This window comes from Phoca vitulina, unplaced genomic scaffold (genome assembly GCF_004348235.1).
Source record: "Phoca vitulina isolate PV1807 unplaced genomic scaffold, GSC_HSeal_1.0 scaffold3, whole genome shotgun sequence".
Taxonomy (NCBI): domain Eukaryota; kingdom Metazoa; phylum Chordata; class Mammalia; order Carnivora; family Phocidae; genus Phoca; species Phoca vitulina.
In genome coordinates this window covers 75,542,545-75,565,848 of record NW_022589706.1, presented here as the reverse complement: position 1 = coordinate 75,565,848, position 23,304 = coordinate 75,542,545, and the positions used below count along the sequence as shown (strand labels likewise).

Here is a 23,304-nt window from a genome sequence, read left to right as displayed (position 1 = left end):
GCTCTAATAAATATATCACAATAAAATTTTGCTCTTTTCTTTGAAGAGATGAAAGATATTATGCATTAAGGCTATTTCTAAGCATTTTATATTTTTTTGTTGTTACTGTGTATGGGCTCTCCGTACTAATTTTTTCTCACAAACATCTCAATCTTTTTTAGAACTACATATAAATATGGGCTCCTGGGTGACTCAGTGGGTTAAGTGGCTGCCTTCAGCTCAGGTCATGATCACAGGGTCCTCAGATTCAGATCTGAGCCCTGAGTCAGGCTACCTGCTCAGCAGGGAGTCTGCTTCTCCCTCTCCCTCTGCCCCTCCCCCTTTTGTGCTCTCCTCTTGTGCTCCTCCCACCCCATCCCATTTGTGCTCTCCCTGCTTACACTCTTGCTCTCTCTCAAATAAATAAAATCTTTAAAAAAAAAGAACTACATATAATTATGAATTTTAAAAGTTTCCAACTGATTATTTCAATTATATTGGAGTGCTTTTAATTCCTGTTTATCTTACATTCTCTGTGTTTAATCAATTTTTAAATTATTTCTTTGGACTTAGAGTTGTATAATGACTTCATCTCAAAATAAACATCATTCTATGTCTTCATTATTAATAATATACTTTTAATTTTGTATCATGTCTTATTGCATTGGTTATAACTTTCAGAAAAATATTAAATAATATTCCTTCTTTTGTACATATTTTTAATGGGGATATCACTAATGTTTTACTTTTAAATATAATGCTGGGGGCACCTGGGTGGCTCAGTTGTTAGGCATCTGCCTTCAGCCTGGGTCGTGGTCCCAGGGTCCTGGGATCGAGCCCCACATCCGGCTCCCTGCTCAGCGGGGAGTCTGCTTCTCCTTCTCCCACTCCCCCTGCTTGTGTTCCCTCTCTCGCTGTCTCTCTCTCTGTCAAATTAAAAACAAAAGCAAAATATACCTATATATAATGCTGGCTATTGGTTTTAATCTTATACTTGTTCTTATATTAAGAAAATATTTTTTCTATCTCTACTCTTAAAATAACGCTATTAGGGATTGGTGTTGAATCTTATCAAATGCATTATACATAGAAGGATTATATTTTTGTGTATTTGACATAATGATTTGATGTATTATATTAATAGCTCTCCTATTATATAATGATTTCTACCCTCCTGACTATGGCTTTTTCCATTGTTGCATAATGTAACTAGATATTTGTTTTGCAAAGTTGTAGGCATTTTATATCTCTCACTATGTATTGCTGGATATTTTAATTCAGGGTTTTCTTGCTGTCCTTTCTCTCCCTTTCCTGTCTACCTGCCATTTCACTATTACTGCCAAGCTTTATTATTATTGACCAACAGATAATAGGGAAAACGCCATTACTTCTCTGCTTCAGAGTCTTGTCTCAAAAATATCTCACCATCTTCTTAATGAGTAAAAAGGACTAGGTGGCAAATATCCAAAGAGGAAGGTTCCCATCAAGCTGGGTTAGCAGGACATCACCTTCCATTATAGATAAAAGCTCAGGGAGCCTCCATTCAACATTTATTAATGGGAACCACCATTTGTTGAGAGCCTTTTTTGTGTGTGTCGGACACCTTAGATGCATTAACTCATTCACATGTCACATTAATCCTAGGAACTGGATATTAATATTCCCATTTTACAGATTGGGAAACTAAAGCAGAAGAAGGGTCAAATAATTTGAACCATCTCAAACAGCTGTTGGGGGGCAAAGCTGGAATTTAAATACAGGGCTTTCTGGTTTCAAAGTCCACTCTCAATACAGCTCCAAGGCCCACAGGGCAGGGCTCGGAAGAGGCCACAGCTTCGTACAGGGGATAAGATATAGCCGTAGATAACCACACCACAAGACAGGAGATAATGATCACTATGAAAGAGCATCCGGCACAGAGTTCTTCATTATGCTTCAGATTCACCTGGAGAATTCCTGAGAGCCTTTAGGAAGGAGGTGGCATAGAATGGGGAGGAGGGTGTTGTAGAATGTGAGAGCCCTCAGGGCACATAATTAGGAAAGCCTAGGACATGTTTACAAAAGAAAGAACAATGCTCTTTGGTTGGTGGATTGTGTTCCTGCCGCTATGTAATCCAAGATCAGGCTGGAAACTTAGACTGGGTTTCTACTGTCGAACTTAAAAGATAGATGAAGGGGTTTTTTTGTTTTTGTTTTTGTTTTTGTTTTTTTTTGGAAGGGTAGGCTGTGGGGTTAGTTGTTTGTAGTTATTTAAACAAGGGGTTAGTGAAGTCAGATTAGTATAGGTCAAAGAGGGTAAAGATGGGAGAATGAGACCCCTGTAAGTGGCTATAAACAACATGGACAAGAAATAAAGGGATCCTGATTTGCAGCGTGGCAGTAGGAATGGAAAGCTGGGACGTGCTTTAAAATCAGCTACAGGAGTAGGTTTGTTAAGTTTGTGCAGATAGGACGCTGGCTGCACAGGGAGTGGCAGACTCTTAGATGCCTTTGGGTCCCTGAGAGCTTGAGACACTGGACGGACTTTGCCCCTCACAGATGGAGTGATACTGGAGGCAAGGCTGGCTGGTGGACGAAAAGCTGAGGAGACACCCAGATGCAAGGCGGTTGTTTCTAGAGAGTTTGATTTCGAGTCATCTGCCGAAAAATGATAACTGACTTTGGGGAGGTTGTTCATGTCTTTCATGAGAACAGTCTTAGGAAAGGTAGGAGAACTGAAGCGAAGCAGAGATTCTCAATCCTAGTTACACATCAAAGTCACCTGTGGATCCTTACACACACACACACACACACACACACACACACACACACAGACATGAACGCACGCGCACATGTACACAAAACAAAACTGGAATAGCTGAAAAAGCTCCATCCTCACATCTGTTGACTCAGAATCCTCAAACGTGAAGCCCAATGGTTGCACAAGGCGATTCTGTCGGGCAGCCAGAGCTGAGAACCACTGGGGCAGGGCTAGAAGTTTGCCATGAGAAGGGAGGAAGAAAGAATGAGGTAGCTCTCTTTCCTAATCTAGAGGAGACATGCATCCTCAGGATTTCCCTTTAAATTTCCTCTTTCACATCCCTCAAGTGTCTCTTCATTTTGCAGATTCTATCAATATCTAGTTAATACTTTGAGACCTTCTAGTCGCTTTAGCAGGTATTTATCCCTCTTATTGAACGTTAAAGAATCAAAGGGTGTGAGAACTGAAAGGAAGCCATTGTTTTTGGTCAGGGGGTTGCAAACTTTCTTTAGTAGGGGGATACGCTGCAGAAAATGAAATCCTGTATGAAACCCCAACATGTAAACCGATAAAAGTAATAGCTTTTGGAATAGCCTGGAACCCACTTACTCTCCCACTTGCCCGCAGCAGGGACTTAGGAGAGTTCTTCCACATCAAGATGTCTGTCCCACACATTCAGTGTCACTTCTGCCCTTCCCAGTAAGGCAGCTAAGGTTTTCCGTTAGCCAAGTAATTGAGCGAGCGTGGCAGATGAGTTAGGGTAGATCTCCTATGTCCTTATACAGTTTTCCTTCCTTTTCAGGGTGTTGCCTCCCTGGCTAACATCTCCCTAAAGGCCATTCCAACAGAGAAAAGCATGCAGGGAGTCAAATTACCCAGAGCAGCTTTGGTACAAGGTTAAGTGAGGGAAGAGGCTGCACCTCCCGACTGCCCTGAATTGTGTGGTTTATCTACAGGGATCTCATTTATCCGCGCTGCTCCAGTTTCAGCTCTCTGGTGATTCCGAGTGGCCTGTGCAATCGTTATCTGGCTAACTCAGGGAGATAAAAAGCCTTGTTACTTTTAAAGGGAAAGTTTCAGTGATTGAAATTTTATCAGCAGGATGAGCATGGACAAATGTTTTTTCTTATACATATCTGAGGAAAAAAGAATGAGACCTAAGGAATTGTAATTGAAAATGAGAATTGTTAAGTGTCTTTCCCATATTTTATGTGACTGTTAAAAGAGGCTGCTTTGGGGGCATATTTGGCATCTAATATACTTCTAATTATCCTAAAGCCATTTCCTGGCTGCCACCCAGCTCCTGGGGAAATGTTTGTCGCCATGGAAGGAGCTACAACTTCTAAAGGGCTAAGATACATTTCCGACCTGAGGAGAGTTAACTTTGAAATCTTGTATCTTTTATTTATTTATTTTTTTAAAGATTTTTATTTATTTGACAGAGAGAGAGTGAGCACAAGTAGGGGGAACATCAGACAGAGGGAGAGGGAGAAGCAGACTCCCCGCCAAGCGGGGAGCCGGATGCGGGGCTCAATCCCAGGACCCTGGGATCATGACCTGAGCCGAATGCAGACACTTAACCGACTGAGCCACCCAGGCGCCCCGAATTCCTGTATCTTTTAAAATGTATTCAGAAACTTGAAGGATTCTTCCCAAACAATTGCCATCTAGGAGATTTAACTGCTCTACTCATTCAGGCTATTTATTTGTACAATGTGTCTTTGCTGAGTTGAGTTGCTAATATTTGGTTGTATACTCTTGCCTTTAGATGGGATCAGGAAAAGCCAGTCCATTTCTCCATTAGTATGCAGGAACATATTCAATCACAGAAGATCGAATTCGTCTTTTAAAGGAGACCTGGAGCACGATTTTCTTTTTCTTAATGCCATGTGATTCTGCAGGCTACAATGTAACTCCCAACTTCTTTCCTTCAAGTCTCAGAAAGAGAGTGGTTGTTGTCTCTAAATTATCTCCCAGCTCCCTGCAAGAATATGCATATCTTTCATTTCTGGCATCATTGCAAATTTTCTTTATCAATATTGGAAGGAAGGGCCTGGGCTTTGTGTCCATGGGGGAGACTGTGTTCTAACTACATCCATCTTTAATTTATGGTTAAGTCAGCAGCAAAACTGCCAGGATAGAATCTTGTCCCCAGCTGTGGGAACCTCATGTAGATAAGTACAATTCACAGGCACCCTACTTCGTATGGCCACCCATCATAGGTGCTTATCTTAGTACCTAGCTGTATCTCAGAGCCCACCTCACATGTATTCACATAGTAGTACTGAAAAATAAATTGGAAGTTCAATAAATGAATAATTCAGCTAACACAGTCAGTTTTTAATATCTGAAAAATTCATGCTGTTTACATTTTCTCCCTCGGTCTCCCTCCTTCTTCCTTTGATTTATATCAGCAGCCAAAGCAGCTGTGGATTGAAATACATATGTAGTAATTTCTGGATCCCAGGGATCCAGATCCCTTTGCTCCTCCTCCTCCCTCTCACCTCTTCCTTTGGCCACGCCTCATCCTCTCCAACTTCTGGGGCCTCAGGGACTGTGGCTGGTCATTTAGCCCTACTGTGTGGAGAAGATGCTCACCCCAGCTTTGCATATTGTCCTGGAGGCTGTGGTTAAACATATATAATCATGATAATGACAGCATGCCTTGGATTTACAAAGACTTCTCAATGTACAAAGGACACCCACCTTCGTTATCCCTGAGGATGATGAGGCTTGAACCCATACAGAGCAACACAAGCCCTGCACCAACTCCCCACCCCCAACTAGGAGACTCAAGAAGAATGTACTGAATGTACTGAACTCAGTATTTTCCAAAATTCCCCGGTGAAGAGCATCACCTGGGCACTTGTTAAAAATTCAGATTCCTGGACCCCAACTAGATCTCCTAAATATGATTGTCTATGGAAATGGCCTGGACATCTGTGTCTAGATCAACAGCCCTAGAAGATTCTTATCACCAGGCAGAGCTAGAGAATACTGCTGTAGAAAGACTTCTATTGTTCTCAATGGCTCCGAGCTAGTAGTCCTGGGAGGACCCAATGACCAAGGTGCTGGGCATTTATATGGTGGCAGGTTTATAGTGCCAGAGGTATATCAATAGCAAGGTGCTGGAGATTCCACTGGGGCTACATTCTTGGTCCTGGAATGGTGGTCCAGATGGTGGTGAATCCTGGGGGACTGATGAGTTAAGAGAAAGGGACAGGTGTCTCTTAGTAACAGCGACTGACCCTGTCTTAACTGTCTTCGCCCTGACCTGGTGTTTGGTCTGACCTAGGTTTGCAGTTTGGCTGTGTTTTTTCTCCCAGGGTGGTCGCCTGGTCCATTAGTGTAACAGCAAACAGGGTTGTCCCTCTATTTCCCGGAACATCTTCCCTGTTCCAGACAGGGTCTTGGAGAGAAGAAGGTAGTGATGGGCCAGTGGGAGCAGGTAGAAACTGAAGTTTACAAGTTGTCTCTGGGGTTATAAAGGCAGCAAGGTGCTGGAATCCAACATACAGTACTCTGGTTAATCCTAATTCATCATACCGAGGGATCATAGTTCCTGTTCTGTACCTCAAATTTTAGTTTTCCATGGTGATATTAGGTATTTGTAGAGCACATTCGAACATAAAATTTTAGATATTCAAGAATTTTATGCTTTTTTTTAATCTTTAGAGGATAAACAATCATTGACTTGAAATAAAACAAAAGTTAGCTTTTAGTTATATATCATTGCTGTGTATTTTCTGCCTAATAACTTAATTATGTCACTCTGAAATTGATGAATTTGAAGAAACACAGAAAATTACATTGGCTATGGCTGTGAATCCAGTGATGTGAAGAGGCTGGATTTATGTATGTTAATTTGATTCATATGCAAGTCAAAACACGCATATTTTTAATCAGCAGATGGTTTAATATGCTTTCCACACTTGTAAAAAATGAAAAGTACTGCAAGCTATTTTTTGCCTTGTCATTCATTCTGTCAACAGTATTTATTGTGAACCTAGTGAATGTGGTGCATTTGGGTACACGGCAGAGTTACAGAGTGGAAAATATGCCTCTTTTGTCAGAGAAGAGAGGATAAACTTGAACACAGATTTTTCTCATTTTATGCTTTGAGGAGTATCTCTAAGATTTTATGTGTCATTTGAACTTTATGGCTCAAGTTAGATCTCCTATGTATTAGAATTTCAGAGCTGCTTTATAGCTATTTTTGTTTGACCTTCCATAGCCATTTTTACTACAGTTATTAAGTCATTCATTTACTTATTCAGGAAATAGTATTATGCAGCTAGTATGTGTAGCCAGGCAACATGCTGCAAAGGAATCTGATCCTGCCTCCAAGAAGTCTATAGTCTAATAGAAAAGGGAGCTGATAGGGCACCTGGTTGGCTCAGTCGGTTAAGCTTCTGACTCTAGATTTCGGCTCAGGTCATGATCTCAGGGTTGGGAGATGGAGCCCCGAGTGGGGCTCTATGCTCAGTGGGGAGTCTACTTGAGATTCTCTCTCCCTCTCCCTCTGCCTCTCCTTCCCACCCCATTCATGCCCACTCTTTCTCTCCCTTAAAAAAAAAAAGAGAAGAAAGGAAAAGAAAAAAGAAAAGATAGCTAAACTACTGAAATGAAAACTCAGGTTGTCAGCTTAGAAGGTAGCTGCGTTCTCAACCACACGTCCCCAACTCACCTCACATGTGTTGGATTCTCACGGGAGGCTTGAGAGGTGCCAGAGTTCCCCTGGAAGGAAAAAATACAGGTGGCTGGGATTGTGCACCAGAGAGGGACCCCAGTTTCCTGATACTTCTTTCCGGAGAGTGTTTCTGCTCTCAAGTTTACTTGCCAAGGTCCTTGTTTAAATGAATGCTTGGATAAATCCCTCTATAAAATAGATACTTTTACATGCAATTGTCTTTTAATTTATTTTTACACTTCTATTAGATTTCCTAAAGTGAGGACACACACAACTCATAGTCTTAGAATGCATATATTGGACATTTAATTTTGATCATATTTAGACTTCTGAGAGCAACTTATCCTTTCAATATTTTGAACTATTCCTCAGTTTATTTAAGAGTAGACTTTTTGGTTGTGGTAAAATATACATAACATAGAGGTTACCATTCTAACCATTTTTAAATGTACAGTTCAGTGGCATTAAGTTTTCATAAGTCCATGCAACCATCACCACTTTCCATTTCCAGAACTTTTTCATCATCCCAAACAGAAACTCTACCTATTAAGCAATAACTCCCCACTCCCCTGTCCTTCAATTCTGGTAACCTCTACTCTACTTCCTGTCTCCGGGAGTTTGCCCATTCTAGGTACTTCGTATAAGTGGAATCATGAAATATATGCTCTTTTGTGTCTGGCTTATTTCACTTAGCATAGCATTTTCAAGGTTCATCCATGTTGTAGCATGTATCAGAATGTTATTCCTTTTTAAGGCTGAATAATATTCCAATGAATGTCTATACCACATTTGTTTATCCACTTATTTGTTGATGGACACTTGGTTTATTTTTACCTTTTGGCTATTGGGTTGCTATGAGCATTGTTATACATGTACCTGTTTGGGTCCCTGCTTTCAATTCTTTTGGATACACACACACACACACACACACACACACACACACGCACCTCTAGGAGTAGAATTGCTGAATCATATAGTAATTCTGTTTTGAGGAACTGGCAAAGTGTTTCCCACAGCAGCCTGTACTGTGTGGTTAGTATGACTTTAAAAACTTATTCTTTCAGATTCTTGACCTCATTCAAATAAATTATTCAGATATAGGACATTCAGTCTTAATTAACATAACTAGTTTTTGCTCCTAGCAATTTTATCTTAGTGCTACTACTAAGTGCTACTACAAATAGTACTACTACTACAGAAAAGAAAGAAAAAGAAAAGAAAAAAATAGATCTGGAAGAGGCTTGTATTCATGGTCTTTACGCATATTGAGCTTTGTTGGAATTATGGCACTTAATCCACTCTGACCTGAGTTTTTTTTTTTTTTTAAGATTTTATTTATTTATTTGACACAGAGAGAGAGAGAGAGCAGGAGAGAGAGAGAGAGGGAGAACCAGGCTCCCCACTGAGCAGGGAGCCTGACATGGGGCTTGATCCCAGGACCCCGGGATCATGACCTGAGCCGCAGGCAGACCCTTAACTGACTGAGCCATCCAGGTGCCCTTGACCTGAGTTCTTACCTCTGTCTATTTCTTCCAGGTGTACTTTTATGGCAGGTGCCATGAACACAGGTGCTTTAGCAGGAGATGTGCTCAATAAATATTTGTGGTTGAATCAATTGATTCTGCATAATAAAACCTAAATAGATATCTGATGAATCTGCTAGTATCTATTTCCTGTTTCTGAACATTAAGTTCAATGTTCCACCCATTATAAATTCACTGGAAAGGGGTGTCTCACAGAAGCAAAAGTTTTAGAAGTGAAAAAAACCTGCATGGCGAAAGAGGCAATTACTGGATATGCATGCCTAGCATTAAATGGGGACAGATTTCATAAGGAGTTGAATTATGCTTAATTGCAAAGTAATTTGATCTGGTGATGGATGGAAGGGTGGGGTTGGTTTATGTGATAGAAATGGCCTTTTTTTTTAAATAAAATTTATAATTTTATTTTATTTATTTTTATTTATTTTATTATGTTCAATTAGCCAACATATAGTACATCATTAGTTTTTTTTAAATTTTATTATGTTATGTTAATCACCATACATGACATCATTAATTTTTGATGTAGTGTTCCATGATTCATTGTTTGCATATAACACCCAGTGCTCCATTCAGTATGTGCCCTCTTTAATACCCATCACCAGGCTAACCCATCCCTCCACCCCCCTCCCCTCTAGAACCCTCAGTTTGTTTCTCAGAGTCCATCGTCTCTCATGGTTCATCTCCCCCTCCGATTGTGAAGATGTCAATGCTACTTAGAGCAATATACACATTTAATGCAATCCCTATCAAAATACCATCAACTTTTTTCAAAGAAATGGAACAAATAATCCTAAAATTTGTATGGAAATGGCTTTTTGAGATCCTTTGGAGTTGGGAATGACTTAGGAATGTAAGGGAACATGCAGGCATGTTTGCCTTGTAAGAATGGAAACAGATACGTGGTAGAAAAGGAAAACACTCAAGGGCTAGAGCTATGGGGCAATGAGGTTAGAATCTTGACTGATAACCACAGCCTGGAAATTGAGATGGCCTTGCCTCTGTTCTGAGAGAGGATTTCTTGGCACTATTTTTGGGCACTGGAAATGGAAGGTATAATAGGTTTGCATTTTTTTCTCTGCAGAATGAGATCAATCACATAAAAATATTTGTTAATGAAGAAAATATATCAAAATATTGACAATAGTTTTCCTTGGAACTGTTGTCATGGGTGATTCTTTAAAAATGTTTTCTAAATATTGTGTAATGAGAATATGCTATTTTTGAAATCAGAAGTTGACGTTTTTCTCTAAAAAGTTGTTTTTAAGAGTTCACATAGCATTCTTAAGACTTTTTTGGTCTAAGCCATACAAACGAGCATTGACGAATTTAATCAGAAAGAAAACTTACTGGAAAGAAATAAACTAGGTATGGCAGCAGAGGGAGGGTGGAAGAACCAGGAGGATCCCGAAGGTCTGAAGAGCTACCTGGGTTCATGTCATTGAACTCCAGGTGGTTCAGCATTACAAAGAGTAGCTTCCTCATATTTGCTCCCGCCTAAGGTGAAGGAAGGGCCTGGCACCTGGGACCTTGATTCACAGGCTTAGCGAAAGCAGGAGGAAATCGAGGTAGTATTTGCAAAAGGAAGTAGAATCAAATCCATGCCTGTTCTGTCCTATTTTGTAAAAGATAGAATCTTACTGTATGAGCAGTTATTAACTGATTTTAAAAAGTGAAACAATTGTATTCTACATATACTTGTTTAATCATATTTTTGATACAAAAATACTTTCTTTTTCCATCTTCCTGGGGCTCTGAAAGCTAATCTTCTTTAATGGTATGTGTGGGTATAGGGCTAGAGGGGCATGGGGCTGGTCCTGGTCACAGAAATTGTTGTTCAGAAAAATATAACATTTTAATTTAATGTAACATTTTCAACTAAAAACAGCAGGCGCAATAGTTAATCCATTAAATATAATGAGAATACGTTTTAATTTTATATTATGGCTCATTAAAAAAATATTTTAAGTTGACCTCATTTCACAGTGGATTTGAGGTGGGATGGCCCATTATCTAATCAAGGTTCTTTGATTTGCAAATGTAAGGAGCCCATTTCAAAGGAGCTAAAGCCAAAATGGGATGAGATAGAAGGATTCTGTCGAAAAAATCTCATAAACCTCAAGGACAAGGTCCACTTGAAGAACTCCAGAAGCAGAAAAGCCTTTAGCGGGGCTGGAAGCCTTTCAGAGGAAAAAATGCACCACCAATCCTGCGGTCCAGGCTGTCAGAGACTGCCGCTCTTTCTCTCAGCATTTATGCTTCCTTCCTCTTTCTGCAGACAGACGAGAGAGAGAGAGAGAGAGAGAGAGAGAGAGAGAGAGAGAGAGAGAGAGTTTGGCTTCCTCCCTCCAACTCTACTAAAAACCTCACCACCATTTCAGCCACATGAAGGGATCCTTTTGTTACTGAATCCCCTCGAAGGAGGCAGACTCTCAGGCCGGCCAGGCTGGGTCTACACAGTTCTGTCCACTGTGAAGTACAAACATGGCGGGCGGTGGGGAAGTGCTTTGTGGTTGAGAAAGGCTGAGAGAGAGGAGTGGGTGTAAGCTGGGCAGACAGTGCACTAAAGGTGTGCCCTGTATTATTTAAGAGAGACAGGAACAGTTGGGGAAGAGAGGAGAGGGGAGGGAAAAACAGAAAATGAATGTTACTGAGGGAAACGTGGAAAGGCTGGAGAGGATTCAAGAAGAGAGAATCAAAGGGCGGGAGAGAAGCTCAGAGGAGAGTACTTTCAGCTGCCTGAAACTGAAAACCCTCTCAGAGTGCCGAAACCAAGCAAGTCTCTTCTATGACAGGAAGTCCTGAGCTAGGCTTAAGTCAGCCATGCAGCAATGTCATGAAGGCCTAGGTTCTCTCTGGTTTTTCTCACTCTGCCATCCTTGTGCGGTTTTTACTGTCAGGCTATATGTGATCCAGGTGTCGTATCCAAACACAATTAAATTCAAGGCCAAAAAGACACTGTCTGTTAGATGTGAGGAACCCCTCAGCAGATTCTCCTCCTGTCTCCTTGGCCAGAATTTTGTCACAGTCCATTTCTGAACCAAACCCTGGCAAGAGCCAAGTTTGGCTTAGAAGGTCAAGACATCCCTTGGAGCCTGGCGGGGGCCTGGTCTCCCTAGAGCGTATGGATGTTAAAAGAGGGGGGACACTGGAACACTGCTCAGGTTCTGAGAGGAAGGAGGCAATGGGGGAGGGGAGGTAACCAGCAGTGCCGGCTGCATAGAAGGAAAAGAAAGAACTAGAGTAGCAGAGAGACAGATAGTACGAGAGAGAGAGAGGAGGGAGGCAGAAAGGTGGGCAGGAAGAGTAAAACAGACAAGCTCATTAAATCTGGTGTCTTAAATCTGGTAAGATGCTGTTGTCATATCTTGCTGTTCAGCTAGGCAACTGTTAGAAGAACATGCTTTACCTGTTCTCATTGCCATTTGAAAGGCTGGTTAACTTTTCAGTAATTAAACTTATTAACCATTTTTTAACTTCAGAATTGTAGAGGAGATGGCCATAGCAGTGTCCGGGGAGAAAATTATTGTCCTTTTTTCTTAAGATAGATCAAAATTTATTGAGACTTAAAGAAGTTGTGATGAAATAAATACAATGATTACTTAGTTTAGTCTTTATTTATAATTTTATCTTTGTAATTGTAAAGGCAATACAACCACATTAAAAAAGGTTGGAAACCAGAAACAGGAAAACAAAATCCCACAACCACACAACACACCACAATCCCACAACCACAACTGTTATTTGGGAGAATTAACTCCTAACTTATCTCATATAATTACATAAAATTTCATAAAGTGATTTATTTTTCGAAAGTTATATCATGTACATGGTACACATTTCAAAAACAAACAAAAGGGTGTATTAAAAATATAAAGCAAGTCTCTTTCCCATTACATCTTTTGGTTTTCCAGTCTGCTCCCCAATCCCATTCCTAACCTCTATTAGCAGTTTCTTTTATTTTCTTCAGTAGATAACCTACCCATTAACAAGGAAGTATATGTATATACAAATCTTCCAGTCTCCTTTGCCAACATGCTTTTTCTTTCTTTCTTTTTTACAAAATGGTAACCTACTGCGCATGCTGTTCTGCATCTTTCTTTTTTCATGTAACATTACTTTGAGATAATTCCATATACAGTGCCCTTGAAATTTAACTTTATAATGTATTCACATTGCCACATACTCTTTATAATCATCATCCCTAATGGTTGTAAAAGGTTTGAATAAATGATTCATCCATTTGTTTAAAAAATATTTATCAAGCACCTGCCACATTAGCAAGGCGATAGTGATTCTAAGATTAAAAGGAGATGGGCCACACCCTTGATGGAGTCACAGTAGAGTGGAGGAGACAGGCAGGAAAACAAGTAATCACAGGTAGTTTCCCAGTGCTAATGCAAGAATGTAGGTAGGAGGTGTTGAGGGAACAAAAGAAGGAACCTAGAAAATGCTGGAGGGTCGAAACAGGTGATGGGGATTAAGAGCACACTTATCGTGATGAGCACTGAGTCACGTATAGAACTGTTGAATCACTATCTTGTACACCTGAAACTAATATAACACTGTATGTTCACTATACTGGAGTTAAAAAAAAGTGTCAAGGATAAGTAAGAGGAGTCAGCTCCAGACAAAGGGCGGCGACAGCAACGACATGTTGTACAGGCAGAGAAACATGTGGCGATACTGTGGTCCGGGTCCAGGGGACTACAGGGACACGGGTATGGATAGTCCCTACTCCAGGATCTTTAAGCTGTGGCCAAATCTTCAATAAAAATAATGGTATGATGTACAAATGGCAGTACGTAACTTTTTCCGTGTTTTGGAGTATTTCTTTGGCTAGATTCCCGGAAGGGGGACTGCTGAGTCAAAATGTATGTGCACCCTGACATGGGACACAGAGCCAAAATGCTTTCTGAATGGATGGTATCCCTTCATAACGACACCTGCAATGAACCAGGAAGCCAGTGCTCCTTATCTTTATACCTGTATCATTAATTTGTTTTAATATCTATTTCTTTGGTTACTGGTCAGGTCAGTCATATCCATATCACTTCCTTCTATTGCTTCTACATTGAGAAATACTTCTAGCTAGAGGTTTAACAAATACTGTTGTCTTCTGTCACTGTGTGTAATTCATAAATCCTCTAGAACTTACTTTTGACATATGAAATGAGAATTCAACTAGTCCCTCCCCACCTCCCCCATTACTGATGAGTTATCTGAACTTTCCTTTGTCTGTTGATTTTTATTTCAAAGATAAATCCTGCTTAGGGATCAACTCAGTCATCAATTGGATCTAATTTCCAGTCCTTTTCTGAATTGTGTCACCTCTGCTTAAGACCTATCTTTCCTCTGACATATCCAAGAATCTGCAGGAACTGTTCTATTTATAATATAGAAAGAGTTACAATATCACAGGAACAGGCTTAGGTAAAGCTTGTCAGGGCTTTCCTGTTGGTAGGTTATCTGCTGCACAAGGCAGACCTTACCCTCGAAGCCTACTAGATTGGTGGTTAGTGTGCTGTGTGCTTTGGGCGGGTGGAGGGCACTTTTGAGGGAGGGAGGGTTCTGTCATCCAAAGGGCCAAAGTCTTTGTTAGCCAGTTTCACAGTCCTGTGGTATTGAATGGAGAGGATCTCCTGACTCTCCCACTTCTGTGGGTCCCCTGTGACCTCAATATAGCCTCCATCCCTCTCAAGGCCAGGCCTATCTCAATGGGTGGTGGTTTATTGCGAGAAAAAGTAACCTCTCGCCCCTCCAAAGCTGGATTATAGGTTGTCAACTAACTAAACTATTTTTGAGAAAAGTGAGAGATGGGTAATCCGAGAAACCCTATGCAAAAGGTTCTCAAACCTAAGGGTACTAAGTATCACCTGGGGAGCTTAGGAAACACGCAGATTTCTGTGTCCAGTACCAGGTTACAGGGGTGGTGCTGGAAAATTTTCCTGATCTCAACTCTCTTTCTAGCTTTCTGAAGCCTGGGAAAAAACCCCCAAGACCTCCCAAAAGACATTTACACAGAGTTCTGAGCTGTTCATTCTTCTTCCACGAACGACTGGTACCTGCTCGCCGGCCCCTGTGAAAGCGCTCCAGGAGGAGCTCGGGTAGGCAACCAAATGGGCGCACCTTCTCAGGTAGCGCTCTAAAACCGTTTCCAGCCACTCGTTCCATCCTCCCCCAGAGGTCAAAGCTTAATGGTTTATGATCTATAGTACTAATTCCGATTTCCCAAAAGGCTTCCTAGAACTTCTTCTGAATTGCTTCTTAGAGTTAGGAACCAGTCAAGGTCTTCGGACTATTCTGTCTTGGTGGGGGGGGGGCGGGGGGAGCATTTGCTGTCCGAGTTTGTTATTGCAGCAGACCCTGGGGCGAGGATCGTATCCGGGCCGGGACGCCTTTGAGCCATCTCTCCTTCCTTGTCCGCATTTCTGGGATGAAGCTAATTTTTCCCGCAGGTGGGGAGGTGGGGTTGCAGCCACACTTGGATTCCGGAGACGTTCCTTTGCAACCCTCCCAATCGGCTCCCCCCATTTCCCGTCTCCTGTTTCTCCCCCTTCCTCAACACCCTACCTTCCCCCTTTGCTCCCAGCAAAGTCTACGACCCCTTTCCGCTCCCGCTCAGTGGCACCGCGTCTTCTCTTGCAACACTATCCGGTGGTGGTGGAGGGGGCGTGAGCGCGGTTGCACCCGGAAGGGGGCTCGTCCGCGGGCGGGGGGCTCGCGGGATCCGCACTCACCCAGCCCTCTCTCCCCGGAGCGACCCTTTCCCCCGCGTCCCTCCAGATGCTGTCTGCCGCAGCGGGTGGTGGAGAAGGACCCGCTGCTCATCAATCCCGGTCACTCCGGCCGGCTGCTCCCAATCCGCGTGCTGCCCGGGCGGTCTTCCTCTTCCCTTCCGCCTGTCATCCTCCTCACCTACCCTGCTGCAGCGCTCGGGGGTCGGCGGCGCTCGGGGCTGGTCGGAGAAAGGGCGGGGAGAAAGGGAGCGGGAGGAGCGGAGAGCGGTGGCAGGAGGAGGCGGCGCGGCTACGTGGTACCGCGGCCGCCCGGGAGCGCCCGAGCCCGTGCGCGCGCGCGCCTCGCCGGGGCTCGGGCGGCGGGCGGCGGGCGGCGGGCGACGGGCGGAGCTGCGGGCGGAGCTGCGGGCGGAGGAGCCTCGCGCCGAGCGGGCGGAGCGAGCGGCGGGCGGAGCGAGGGGTGGGAGGGCGCGCGCGAGCCGGCGGGCGGGCGAGCGAGTAGCGTCTCCACCAGCATCTGCCGCGGCCGCGTTTGCCCGAAGCTCGGAGACCGACGGACGGACAGATCTCCTGGCGGACAGACGAGGGCTCTCGCCTTGGGCTCGGGGCCAGCTTCGGCGAGGCTCGGGGCTTGCAGCGCGCGGCTTCTGCGCCCGCTCACGGCCACCCCGGCTCCGGCGGCCTCGACGCGCCAGGGGGCTGGAGGTGCGGGAGCCGCTCTCCACCGGTCGGTGCCCGCGCGGCTCAGCCCCGGCCGCCGCGCCGCGGCCCGGAGCTGCGTCCCCGATCCCCTGCTCCCCTCCGGGCTGCTCTGAGCAACGGTGCTCCGGGGCTCCAAACTCGGGCTGCCGGGGCAAGTGTCTTCATGAACCCAGAGGATGTCCGGGAAGCACTACAAGGGTCCTGAAGTCAGTTGTTGCATCAAATATTTCATATTTGGCTTCAATGTCATATTTTGGGTAAGTTGGAGCGCTTCTGGTATTTCAACTATTGTGGCCGATCGATGCGCGACGATTTCCCCCCACGTTGCTTGCTGCTTTTACTTTTCGCAGCCCCTCGGGCGCTTGCCCGAGCTTGGAGAGGCATTTGCCTTCCGCCTTTCCAGGTTGCGCGTTGGAGAGATAAACATTTAATCCTTTCTAGGAGTGGGAAGAGCTAAAAGAAAAACCGAGCCGGAATGGGGGCACCCAGGCCTTGGGGTGGCTTTTTAAGGGACGAATAGCAGGGATGCAGATGAAAGAAAGGGCTCGGCAGTTTGAGAAATGAGCAACCACACGAATTAGATTTGCTCCCGGTGGGATATGGATGTTGGGCAGAGCGTGGTGTCATAATAGGGAAGGCTAATCGGGCAGAGCCGACCCTGAGGTCCACCTTCTAACAAGGATCTGATTGGACGAGGGCTTGGCTCCGTGTTGCCGCGGCTGGTCTGTGCCATGCTCAGCGTGTATCTTCTTGCACCATCTCGGGCTTTGTGTAGGATGCAGATGCGGTGGTATATGGTTCTGTAATGTACACGTAAATAACGCTTCCTGCGAGCTCTTCCCCTTCAGCTGGAAGGCGCTCCTTTTGCATAATGGACTGGCCAGTGGGCGTGTGGGGTGGAGGGTTTTATTTTCATGTATATATTATTGTCAGGATAATAACAAGTCACCATCAACATGTTTCAATGTGTTCGTGCCTCACATCCTCCTTTTCTAAGGAGTGACACAGAGTGGGCCGTTTTGGGGAAACCTTGGAGCAATGCAAAGAGAATGTGTGAGACATGTTTTATTGAGGGTACGGAGAGAGCAAATTCTTCAACGCAAGATTCAAACCACGCTCTGGCTTTGCTGGCACCACAATGTGCTGGGCACCTATTGTAATTAGGCTGGGATGCCTACTCTTTTGTTTTGTTTGGATTCTTTTCCTTGATCTCACAAACGTGTTCAGCACCCAGACAAAGAGTTCACTAGGGCAAGGGGAAAACATTCGTTCAAAGACTGTGTTATTCCTAGCCCCCATCCCATCCCATCTCCTTTCTTAATGGGCATCCCCCCCCCCCCCCCCCCCGTGGAAAGTAAAGATGGTGGCTGTCTGGGGGGTGTTCTCCAAGTTGCTATTCAGTGTAGGTTCATATATGAGATAAACAATCATCCAACGGTGGGATCAGTAATAATCCACAGCAGCGGGAACACAGGGTGTGTTTATTATGATTCTCCTTTAATTTTAGCCATTTCCTGCAAACCTATACATCTATGAGAATAGTTATCAATATAGCTTTTCATTTGTTTTTTCCTGTACACATTTTATCAAGCTATTTTAATTTTTTCCCCTGTTTTCTGTTCAAGTATCTTGCGTTGGTTTGCATGTTTTGCAAAGGGAAATGGAAAGGTTTGGAGACTACTTTCTGTCTCAGCATGTCATCTGTCCTCAAAACTCATAAAGAGAATGGGGGGGAGCAGAGAACATGAATCAGTACTGTATCTAGTCATTCACAGACAGGGTTCTTTTTGTGGTTTTTGTTTTTTGTTTTTGCCAGAGACTGTACCTGATTCCTGTGCGTGGTCACCCCCTCCCTGCAGTCAAACATTGCTACAATTATAGGAAGAAGAAATTATTTTCTTTCTTTGCTTCTCTTTTTTCCCCTTTGCTGGAAATGTTGAAAAGTGATGGGTAGTCACATTTCTGAGTGAGGTGTTTTGATTTTATTGGAACTTGAAACTTTGTGACTTTGAGAGTCGGGGACTACTGAACTGGGACTGGACCTTGGTGAGGTGGTGAGTCCAGGCCTCTTGATTCTACTTGAACACTTGCAAAAGTTGCACATTTCAGCTACCAGGCAACAAAAAGCACCCAGGGGCTTTCTATGCACTTTCATAGCAGGAGGTGGAAAAGAAATAAAGGGATTTGGGCCTGTTTCCCTGACAGTTTGGTGTAATTTTGTACAGTGTACAGAGGTAAATTTAGTATTTTCTGTGGATTAGGTTGTGGCAAAACCATTAGAATTGTGGAGAGCGTTAAAGAATTGTGGAATGCTTGCAAAGAGAGTTCTGGAATAGAGCTGCATCTTGTCTGATTTTGAAGGTCTTCATCTCTTGGGGGAAGTTTTATGGGAAGCCTGAAAGGAGACCTAGGCTGTGGAACTAAACAAGCTGCCCCAGGCAGAATTGTTAAGTAGAAGCCTTCGTTCCAAGGCCCTTCTCTTACTCTGCTTTCTACGCGCCTTCTCCCTCCTTTCTATGCCTAATGCTTTCCACCCTGATGCCCCCCATACCTTTCCTGTCCTGCTGTATGCTTCAAAATTACCCCATATTTAAACCTCCCAGTTTATCAGTACCATGGTTTTTAGTCCTGATCAGCAGGAAGGTAACCATAACATTCTATTAAAGTAATTCAGACTAAGGTGTTAGTGACTGAAGAGCTGGGGTCAGTAACTTGGCAGCCTGCTTCTATAAAGTTGCACGTCTCTGCCCAGTACAGAGTCACCATCCTGCAAGTTCTTGCCAGAAACAGCAGACTCAATGCTACTCTTACACAGGTATGAAGAAGAGATTGATAACAGAGAGTGTGGCTTCCTAATCTTTCATTGTCACACTGTGAGATGCTAGAAGAAATTTGAAATACACTGAGGACCCTTGGAGGTATAGTTTTAGCAAAATAAAATTGAACATATGGTAGCACCAGCACTGCGAGTTTGGTTCTCTAGCAAATGAGTAGTTTGACTCGTTGCTAGTCAGTTAACTGCCCTGGGCCTCAGTTTCTCAGCTTTTAAAATGAAGGAGTTGGATGAGTTGTAAGGTTCTTTCTAGTTCTGACAGAGGAAATATCTGTTGAATTCCAATAGGCTAGGGAAGAAAAATACAAGAGATAGGCACTATGTATAATGAAAATAGCATATATTGGGACACTTGTTAAATTACAGACTTTTTCTTTACTGAGACTTGTCTGAAGATCAGTTTTCTTCATTTTTTTCCCTCAAAGATCCTTTCATAAAACAGACACACATCTTTCCCTAATTTCTTCTTGGCTTGTTCACTTATTGGTATAGTATGCATTCTTCCCTGTCCCCACTGTGAATCTCAAATGTGGTCCTGTGAGTCATTAAATATAGTTTTATTATTAGAGTTACTGTTTCGTGTGTAAAATATGAATCCTTTTATATAACAGTTGTAATGATATTCTGAGTAACAAAGTCAACATCTTGTACAGATTCCTTTCTCATTAGTTATCACAGGGTGGTGGTGGGGAAAATCTCATTTTCCCTATTTAATATTGGAAGAACTCAAGCTAGAAGGGAATTGATTTTATCGAGGCTGTCACCATATTGGGACATTTCTTGGAAAACCCCTAGGCTGCTTTGAGGTGGGTGAGGGAGGAGAAAGGGAGTTTTGTTTTAAAGTCACTTCTTTTGGGTCCTGAACCCCCACATCATATCACCCACCATTACTAGATGTTTTGCCCCGGACTCTTTTGGACTTTGGTTCTAATTCTTAACTGTTTGTAGGCCAGTAAAGTGATCTGATTCTGGTGTTGATCTGTTACTATATAACAATCAACCCTAACACTTAGTGGTTTAAAACAAAACTTTCTTATTATATCTCACAGTTAGGAGATTTGACCAGGCTTATCTGGGCAGTTGCACTTGGGGTCTCTTGGACGGTTGCAGTGAGATGTGGCTGGAGCTGGAGTTGTCTGGGGTCGGATGCCCAAGATGGCGTACTCAACGTGACTGGCAGCTGATGCTTGCTTAGAGCTCAGCCAGGGTTGTTGGTTGGAGCCACCTACATGTGGCTTCTTCTTGTCTCTGAGACTGGTAGAAGGTAACAACCAGTTAAGGCTACACCCAGAACTGGCCCAGTGTCACTTCCATGTGTTTTACTTATTAAAGCACACATAGAGCCTACTGTTTTGAGGGGGGTGAAGAAAGAAATTCCACCTTTTGATGGACAGATGTCAAAGTACTATGGGTTGTGGTCATCTTTGAAATATACATTCTGCTGCACTGAGCCATAATTTCTTGTTTATAAGGAAGGATAACATTATCTAATGGAATTGTAGTTTCGAGTGGTTCAGTGAGATAACATATTACTCAGTACAGTGTCTCAATAATTAACAAATGGTGAGTATTGTTGTTATTGCCTCTAGACTACTTCTATCCTGTATTATAGAACTTCTAGAATACTTTAGCCAGGTAATGATAATACCCTTAAGATCTGCCAAGGAGATGAGGCAAGTGGATACAGTAAATTTAATTGTCACTTATTAGAAAAAAGCCCCATGGATCGTTGGAAACCTTGAATGACTTGGGAAAACCAAGAATGATTTGGGAAAACCCAACTCATTTTTCTCTTCTCCTCCCAGTACAACGATTAGAACAGTCTTGGATACTTGAGGCCAAATTTCTCTTTGATGTGCTTTCAAATATTACATTGTGTCTTTAAGGGGAGGTTTATCTTGCAGAATGGCAGAATGTTGTATCTAATTTGTTTCCACAGGGCTCAAATTCAGTGAGGAGAGAGATTTAGGGAACCTTGGGGGGTGGGGGGCATCAAGTAGGAAGCCTTATCTTATGATTCACTGTAAATTGTAAGATGCTCTGGAATGACGATACATCAGCAGTTTATAAGTCATAATTTTTGTTTTAATTTGCTAGACATCTGTTAGCTTCGATGGCAACCATATGGGAGTCTAAATTGCCTTTTGAATTACAGGGAGATGGTAGGAAGAGAGCTAAATATGGTTATGAAAGTGTCATATGGGAAAAGTGTAAGAAAGGTGTAGAGACCTCAGTGGGGAGAATAAATGAATACTGAACTTGCTTGGTCTGGCTGCTCACACTTGGGTCAGTGAGAAGACACTGAAGTATTCACATTTGATGATATGCCAGAAGACTGAAATGAAGCCAAGGGGGAAAGTTGGAAAACCCAATGATGTTCCACCCACCATCAAATTGCCAAGGTGAGCTCACTTAGATGGATCACTCTGTCTTAATGTGTCCACAATAATAGTTAGTCCCTGGCAAAAGGTGAAAGCAACCTGTATTTTAACAAAGCTTTATAATTATGATCTCTTTCTTCTAAGCATCTCAAAGCGTCTTACAAGCATATTATGACATCTTCGTGACAGATGAAAAAATTGGAGCACAGAGATGTGGGGTTACTTTTGAGCTGTTGAAGAACATGTCAGGGTTCACTTTTGGAATATTAAGTCTCCTCTAGTAAGGATAGCCCTAGCTTCTCCTTTGAAACTTATTTTAGAAGATGCTTTTAATTTTAAAATAAAACATCAAGTAAGTCACTTACATCTGTTCATAATTGAAAAGTGATAAAGTTTTTGCATATGCCTCAATTAACACCACCCACTAGCACAAAGAGTTAGGATGAAAATGTTAAAGAATATGATCATATAATAAACTTTGTGTGGTCTATTGAAAATTCATAAATGAAAATTGGATTATTAAAGACAATTAAAGACAATGGAGTATTGAAGACACATACTTCTTTCCATATGTAACACTGATGACTGTCTTACATTTCTAACTTCTGAATCATTATACTTCACTCAATTATAAGAGCCTCAACTGTAGGGACTATCTCTCCATCATTTTCATAAGCCCAGGGTCTAGCACACTGTCTGAAACATAGTAGGTGTTTGTTGAATGAATGAATTACGAAATCATTGGAAAGTACCTAGGCATCTTCTCCTCTAACTTCCTATTCAGTGAAACATTTTCTCTGTGACATCCTGCCAACTCATTTAAGCATGGCTCTGTTTTTGGATCACGTTTCATTTGTCCTCCAAGTAGATATAATCTGTTTCCCAGTAACTTCCATCCTCCTAATTTACTGTTGTTGATTTTTAATTTTTATTTTGAAACAATCTCAAACACAGAAAAATTGCATGTGGTATAATTTGTTTTTATCCTGAATCACTTGAGATAAAGTTGCCAGGATGATGGCTATCACGCTAACACTTCAGTGTATATCTCCTGGAAACTAGGATATTCTCCTAGATAGCTACCGTACAGCCATCAAAGCCAGGAAATTACCACTGATACGTTACCATCGCCTAATCCTTAGACCTCTTTCAAGTTTCCCAGTTGTTCCAGTCATGTCTTATAAAGCAAAGAATCCAGTAGAGAACACACATTATATTTAGTTATCTCCTTCAGTCTTTCTCTGTCAGGATCCTGATACATTTGAAGATTATAAACCAATCATTTTGTATAATGTTCCTCAATTTGGGTTTGTCTTCCATTTTCTCATTCATAGATTCAGGCTGTGCATCTTTGGGAGGAAAATCACAAAAATGGTGCTATGTTTGTCTCATTGCATCCCATCAGATGGCACTGATTTCTGTTTGTCCTATTCCTGATGATGGTCACTTGTTTAAAGTGGTGTTTGCCAAGCTGCTCCGCCATAAAGTTACTCTTTATCCTTTTGCAATTTGTACATATTGTGTGACAGGTTACTTTGAAACAATGTAAATAGCCCAGTCTTCATCAAATTTTCAATCTAATTATCAGTAAGAACTTACTGTTTCCTCCCCCCCCCCCTAACCCCCCCCACCCCCCCCTGTGCACTTTCTCTCTCTCTCTCTCTTATTAAAAAAATTATTAGTAGTCACCCTGTGAGA

General features: G+C 42.6%; 1 protein-coding gene across 2 annotated transcripts in view; it reads left to right on the top strand.

Moving 5' to 3' along the window:
* Positions 1 to 16,145: 16,145 nt before the first annotated feature.
* TSPAN5 (tetraspanin 5) overlaps positions 16,146 to 23,304 on the top strand; it is a 171,477-nt gene continuing 164,318 nt past the window's right edge. For both annotated transcript variants that reach the window (XM_032400877.1, XM_032400876.1), the window contains exon 1: positions 16,146 to 16,649. In XM_032400877.1, the coding sequence (XP_032256768.1) occupies positions 16,569 to 16,649 (81 nt within the window). In that variant the 5' untranslated portion in view covers positions 16,146 to 16,568. The remainder of the gene's footprint in view (positions 16,650 to 23,304) is intronic.